Source organism: Poecilia reticulata, linkage group LG8 (assembly GCF_000633615.1).
Source record: "Poecilia reticulata strain Guanapo linkage group LG8, Guppy_female_1.0+MT, whole genome shotgun sequence".
NCBI lineage: Eukaryota > Metazoa > Chordata > Actinopteri > Cyprinodontiformes > Poeciliidae > Poecilia > Poecilia reticulata.
This window is the reverse complement of record NC_024338.1, coordinates 26,907,055-26,913,670: the sequence shown is the minus strand read 5'-3', so window position 1 is coordinate 26,913,670 and position 6,616 is coordinate 26,907,055. Positions and strand designations below refer to the sequence as shown.

General features: G+C 56.1%; 1 protein-coding gene across 1 annotated transcript in view; it reads right to left on the bottom strand.

Annotated features, from left to right (window-relative positions):
* Nucleotides 1-614: 614 nt before the first annotated feature.
* Nucleotides 615-6,616, bottom strand: part of LOC103469492 (uncharacterized) — an 18,473-nt gene continuing 12,471 nt past the window's right edge. The window contains exons 6-22 of the mRNA XM_008417201.1: nt 6,010-6,111; nt 4,566-5,859; nt 4,366-4,451; nt 4,171-4,286; nt 3,995-4,088; nt 3,642-3,917; nt 3,427-3,549; nt 3,209-3,277; nt 2,918-3,082; nt 2,729-2,847; nt 2,589-2,654; nt 2,413-2,505; nt 1,954-2,058; nt 1,715-1,856; nt 1,083-1,188; nt 857-973; nt 615-781 (exon numbers count right to left, since the gene is read on the bottom strand). Of these exons, the coding sequence (XP_008415423.1) occupies nt 690-781; nt 857-973; nt 1,083-1,188; nt 1,715-1,856; nt 1,954-2,058; nt 2,413-2,505; nt 2,589-2,654; nt 2,729-2,847; nt 2,918-3,082; nt 3,209-3,277; nt 3,427-3,549; nt 3,642-3,917; nt 3,995-4,088; nt 4,171-4,286; nt 4,366-4,451; nt 4,566-5,859; nt 6,010-6,111 (3,165 nt within the window). The 3' untranslated portion in view covers nt 615-689. The remainder of the gene's footprint in view (nt 782-856; nt 974-1,082; nt 1,189-1,714; nt 1,857-1,953; nt 2,059-2,412; nt 2,506-2,588; nt 2,655-2,728; nt 2,848-2,917; nt 3,083-3,208; nt 3,278-3,426; nt 3,550-3,641; nt 3,918-3,994; nt 4,089-4,170; nt 4,287-4,365; nt 4,452-4,565; nt 5,860-6,009; nt 6,112-6,616) is intronic.

Here is a 6,616-nt window from a genome sequence, read left to right as displayed (position 1 = left end):
TGATCCTCTGATTGGCTCAGCAATGTAACGTGATCCTCTGATTGGCTAAGCAATGTAACGTGATCCTCTGATTGGCTCAGCAATGTAACGTGATCCTCTGATTGGCTAAGCAATGTAACGTGATCCTCTGCAGCAAGTGATGGCAAAGCGGGGCGTCATCACGACWTTTTGGTTGAGCAAAGAAGGAGGGACGACCTCTCCAAGATGGCCGCCGTATTTCCTGCGCCGGAGCAGCCAATGCGGGGTCTACTCTTATATTATGTCTATGTTCTTCCCATTTCACGACGCAGAATGGCGACGTGTGTCGAGTATGAATGACGTTAGGTTAAATGGATCACAGGTCACATTTGGAAGCTCAGATACGGATCGGAAATGCAAGTGGCCTGGGTCGCGTTAAAAATCTGATCAGACATGGACTAGAGTGGAACTGGGCTTCCACAGTAGAACACCTGGCTGCCTGGTGTTTCTGCCAACAGGAACACCAGGCCGTGAACTTCCCCTGATGATCCAACAGCTGGGTCACCAACCTGCGGCCACAGAATCACCATAAGTAACAGAACCTCCTGGACACATCGGGTTCTGCCGGGGGTGAATTCAGGAAGCGAGTGATGGGAAGAAGTGTTCAGTGAGCTTTATTCCTGAACTGATATGAAAATAATAGCAGTAGCACTTCGGCTCAGCGCCGCCCCCTACAGGCCAAGCGGCTCGCTCTCTGCTGCTGACGGCGTACTGACGGAGCCCAGAGGCGACACGGCCCAGTCCGGACCAGAACCGCTGGAGGCTGCAGAGGAGAAAACAGCATGGTGTTAGAGTCGGCTAACACCAACCGGACCAGAACCGGACCTATAGGTCTCACCTGGTCGGCTGGGATTCAGGCTTTTGCTGCTGAGAGACGGGGGCGTGGCCAGAGGGCTAGGCTCTGCCTCGGGAGACGCGGCTTTGGGGGTGTTCTTGGTCCTGTCCTTCAGTTTACCTGCAGCCGTCAGAGAGAGAGCTCTAAACTACGAACCGGAGCCGGGTCCAGAAAGACCGGAGCCGGGTCCAGAAGGACCGGAGCCGGGTCCAGACTTGGTAGAACCCACCGTCTCTGGAGTTGATGTTGGGCAGCTTGGTTTCTGGGCTCTTCAGCTGGTCGACGTTGAAGCGTCCTTTGTAGATCCGTCCGTCTCGTCCGATGATGTCGGCTTCCTGGAACCCAGAGGTCAAAGGTCACTCAGGTGGCAGCCTGGGTAGGTCTGTTACTTTCTGTTTGTAAGAAACTTTTGTTCCTGCCTTTATGGGGGAAATTAGCTTTTTTTGGACAGCCGTTCCTTGTTTTGGAGCTGGACTGAATTTTGCCGAAACTTTTTTTTCCTTGCTCTGTTGCCATGATGCGTAACCATAGCAACAGGGAGGTGTTCAGTCAGTCTTTGCTCCTGTGATGGTGGAGCTACTGGATAGTAGCCACAGCTGCCCTGGGGCAGTCTGCCATGTGCCAGCGCCCCCTGCTGGCACCCTTCTTGGGGCAAATTATCTGCCTCATAGCTTCGTTAAATTCTGTTTGGTTATTTAGCCATGTCCACCGGCGCCATGCCTGGGCTTTGGCAGCCTTCCTCCTGCCGCAGCCTGCTGGCAGTGAAGAGCGCGGCGGGAGCATGAATACAGCTGAGCGGATAGACTGACCACGCTTAGTGTTGCTTAATGGACGAACCGGAAAATACATTTACCACCGCACCTGCATCAGGTCCTCGTCCTCGGCCCGGGTCGGTAGACGGTGGTGCTGCGGGCCGCTGCGGCGCTGACCCGCAGACATGCTGGCGTGCTGCGCTCCGACTGGCCGGACTCGCCGGGCTGGCGCCTCAGCGACACGGTTGGGGCTGTACAGAGACCAGGAGGAGGTTATAGCTGGTTCGGACCGCAGGTTCTGCTGTGGATCAGGGAATGGGCCGGGTCAGAACCAGCGGCCTGACTCACCGCTGGCGGAGGCGGCGGTGGCGCTCGATGCTGTCTAGCTGCTGCAGCATGTCGGCATGGTTCTTCTGCAGCTGAACCCGGCGTTGGCTGGCCCCGGGCGTCAGGCTGGAATCACAACACACAGCTGGTTCTGAAGGTCCAATGCGGCAGAACCTGCTGTTAATTTTGTCCCCCTCTACAAACTACCCTCACATTTTCTCTGATGTTCTGAGACTGAACAGAACATCGATCTGTTCGATCGATCAGTCCGTCAGCTTGTCGGCCTTTTTCACTTGCAGCTCCTCTGCCGTCTGACCCAAACCGGGTCAGAACCGACGAAACGATTCACTGAGAGAAATCTGAAAAGTGTGGTGGAGTCGGCCAGACCGACATGCAGGCCGCACTTTTCAGATCAACCCTGATAGACAGACAGAATGTGGGACGGACTGGCTGTGGTTCTGGTTCTGGTCCCGGACCCACCTGTGGTAGTGCTGGCGGATCTGCTCCATGGTCCAGGGCCGGGCGGACTTCGGCGGGGGGAAAGGAGGGAAAGTCGGCAGGGTCAGCACGATGCTGGGGAAGGAGACAGATCTGTGATGTCACATTAAAGGGATGGACGCCACCACAACAGAACCGGGCTTTCTGGGTCGACTCACGGGCCGGGGGTCTGCTTCATGATGACGCGGTCACAGGACAGGCAGTGGAACCGCTCCAGCAGCTTCCTGGGGGATAGACAGACGGTTCAAATCCATAATGAACGGAACTTCGGACCTGAACCGGAACCGGCCGGACTCACTTCCTGATGCCGGCGGCGTCATCCTCCAGTGGCGCGCTCTGCGCCTGCAGCTTCTTCAGGATGCTGCGCCAGCGCTCCTCCAGCTGCAGCTTCACTGAGTCCAACTCCATCCGGTTCAGCTGCACACACACGGATCAGAACCTCTGCACCGGACCAGAACCGGGCCGGGTTTCTAATGAGGACTGGTACCTTGCACTCCATGTCGGTGGACAGCTTGTCCACCAGCTGGTGCCAGTCGTGCTCCTGACCCGTCATCTTGTTGAGCAGTTCATGGAACATGGAGGCCAGCTGCTCCGTCGCCGCGTCGAACTGAAGACGGCTCACTTTGCTGTCCAGGGCCAGCTTGTCCGCTTTCTGAGGGGACAGATGAAGGGACAGGCAGGGGGACAGGGGACAAGTAAACCTGTCATCAGCCGCTGAGGCAGCTAACAGCATCTCCACTGGAACTAGAGATTCAAGGTCACCGGAAGCAGAACTCACAATCTCGCTCTCCACCATCAGCTTGTCGGCCTTTTTCACTTGCAGCTCCTCTGCCGTCTTGTAAAGCTCCTGTGGAAGCAGCTGCCATCACTGAGTGTTTGCAGGTGGACGACGTCTCCAGATGTGCAAAGTTGGTCCACCGTCAGTAAAGCATCAGTCCACCGTCAGTCCAGAGTCTGTGGTCCAGCTTGTCAGTACCCAGGTGTTGGCCTGCCTACCTCGATGTGTCCCTGCTTCTGCTGGTTGTCCTCATGCAGACTCCTGGTTGCCTCCTGCAGGCGTTCGCACTCGGCCTGCAGTTCCTGGATGGCCCTCTGGACGTCGTACACCAGGTCCAGGCTCTGACCCAAACACAGACACAGAGCGTCCATCAAGGTCCGGCCGCGTTCCTGTGGCAGACACGCCACTGTCCCTGTCCCTGTCCCTGACTGACCCTGCCCATGTGTCGGTCCTCGTCCAGGCCGTCCCTAGCTGCGCCCTGCTGCTGCTGCTGGACCAGCAGGTTGACCGTGTCTTCCAGCTGCTCATAGTTCTGGAACAGCAGGCTGAGCTTCCGGCCCACCTCCACCGAGTCGCTCAATGCCTCCTCCTCTTCCTCCTCCTCCTCCTCCGGCTTCTCCATCTTCTCCGTCTCCTGATCCACCTCCTGCTGGAGGCTGTTGGTCAGAGACACCATGGTGTCCTCCAACGTCCCCTGCAGGTTGTTCAGCTGAGGCCAGAGGGCAGAGGTCAGAGGTTAGACTGGAGGAAGGGTGCAGGACAGTAGGAAGGAGGTTCTCCTCTGACCTGGTCCTGTAGATGGTCCGCAGCTCTCTCCTCACTCTGAGCCTGCTTCTCCTTCAGGAGCTCCACCTCCTGCTCCACGTGGACCAGGAAAGACCTGCACAGGAGAGCAGCCACCTGACCAACACCTGGTCCCACCAGGTGGGTTTCGGGTTCTGTCCCTGCCTCTCTATCTTTACCTGAGGTCAGACACCTGCTGAGTGAGATCTTTAATCCCTGAATCAAGATGATCTGCTGCGCTGCCGCCCGTCTCCTGGCTCCTGAGGACGCCCAACATGTCCTCCAGATGCTCCAGCTTCAGAAGACACGTCAGCCCATCAGAGCCAGAACTGGAACAGAGTGATGGGAGGCTGGGTGGAGCAGCAGGTTCTCACCTTCTCGCGTTCGGTCTTCAGGTTCTCCATCAGAGGTTGGTCCTGCTGCACCTGCTCCATCGTGCTGCCAGGGACTTCAAGAGAACCTGAGGAGAAAACACCTGGTCACCTGTGGACAACCTGGTCTATCTGAGCAGGGCACCTAGTGAAATACCTGACCAGGTACGATCTGGAGCTGTTCGGCAAACCTCTGACATTACCTATGGAGCTGATAAACTGGGCCAACCCGGTCCAGTCCACCTTCTTTTCCTCCAGAATCCTTGTCTGGGCCTCTAGCTGGGTGACCCTCTCCTGTAACTTCCTGATGTTCTTCAAAAACTCCTCCATCTGCATGCTGTGGGTCCGATTCTCAGGAGAGTCTGAGAGTCTCTTTGAATCTCCACGAATCCTTCCAGGATGTGCTCCAGGATGTGCTCCAGGATGTGCTGCAGGATGTGCTCCAGGTTGTGCTGCAGGTTGTGCTGCAGGTTGTGCTGCAGGTTGTGCTCCAGGTTGTGCTGCAGGTTGTGCTGCAGGTTGTGCTGCAGGTTGTGCTGCAGGTTGTGCTCCAGGTTGTGCTCCAGGTTGTGGTACAGTCTCTGTGGTGGACCCTGGAAGCACAGATGAGGTCACAGGTTGTGGTTCTGTGGCCCTGCCCTGGTCCCCAGCGATTGTCCCGCCTTCTGACCCATCAGAGGAGGCTTGAGTGGAGTCTGCTGCTGCTTCCAAGGACCGATCCTCTGCAGATATGCTTGGAAAAGATGGAGCAGCAGACGGGGGGGAGCTCTCTGGGTGGAGCGGACCACCAGGCAACGACACTGAGACACCAGAGGACGGTGAAGTGGAACCAGAAGGCAGTGCAGATGCACTGTGTAACGGCACAGTTGTACTGGAGGATGGCGCAGAGGCATCTGAGGATGGAACAGGGGCACCAGAGGACGCCGCAGTGGCACCAGAGGACGCCGCAGGGGCACCAGAGGACGCCGCAGTGGCACCAGAGGACGGTGCAGTGGCACCAGAGGACGCCGCAGTGGCACCAGAGGACGCCGCAGTGGCACCAGAGGACGCCGCAGTGGCACCAGAGGACGCCGCAGGGGCACCAGAGGACGCCGCAGTGGCACCAGAGGACGCCGCAGGGGCACCAGAGGACGCCGCAGTGGCACCAGAGGACGCAGCAGGGGCACCAGAGGACGCCGCAGTGGCACCAGAGGACGCCGCAGGGGCACCAGAGGACGCCGCAGTGGCACCAGAGGACGCCGCAGTGGCACCGGAAGACGGTGCTGAGGGATGGGAGGATGGTGCAGAGGCACCTGGGGATGGAACTGGTACACCAGAGGCTGGCGCAGAGACACCAGAGGACAGCGCAGGGTCAGTGGAGGACGGTTCATTGGCACTGGAGTATAGCACCGGTACACCAGGTGATGGCACCGGGACACCCGAGGATGGCGCTGAGGGGTCAGGTTCAGTCTGTTCTTCCAACCAGGGCTGGTCGAGATCCTCTGAAGTCACCAGGCCCTGCAGAAACACAGATCTGAGGGTAACTCCCACTGATCAGATCTGTCGTCAGAACTGCCAGAAATGGTTGTTTTCGGATATTCTTAAAGTGAATCCCTTTGGGACGAACAGTTCACTGAACTGGTTCCTTTCTACAGTTCTTGTGCTTACATAATCTTTATCCATGTCCCTCTGAACCAACTGGACCCAGGTCACACACTGGATGAGCTCCTCTGGCTCCGGATACATCTCGAAGAGTTCCTGTATGGATTCCTGTTGGAACCATAACACAGAATGAGAGAAGTTCTGACCTCTTCAGGTCCAGTTCATGGTTCCGCTGTTACGTCAATCCGCGCTTTGCCATCAGATACGGTTCCCCCTGCGTCTTCTTGCTGCTCCGCGGCAAAATACGCGCGTGCTCGTGCTGAGCACTGAGAAAGCACGCACGTAGCTAGCACGAGCTTGTTCGGCGCGCTTTTCTGGGGAACTACGGACACCGTGAAAGCTCAAACAACATGCTTCGGCAAAGTGTACACTTTCTTCACGTTTTTGCATGAAATTAATAATACTATTAATTATAATAATATATATGTCATACATATTATAATATATATATATATATATAACATTACATATTATAATAATGTTATATATTATAATAAATAATATATATATTATAATTATGATAGATAGATGGTGCTATATGAATTAAAAACAGGGCTTTTTAATGCTCAATATTACCCATCAGATACCGTTCCCCCTGTGGTAAAGGGGGGAA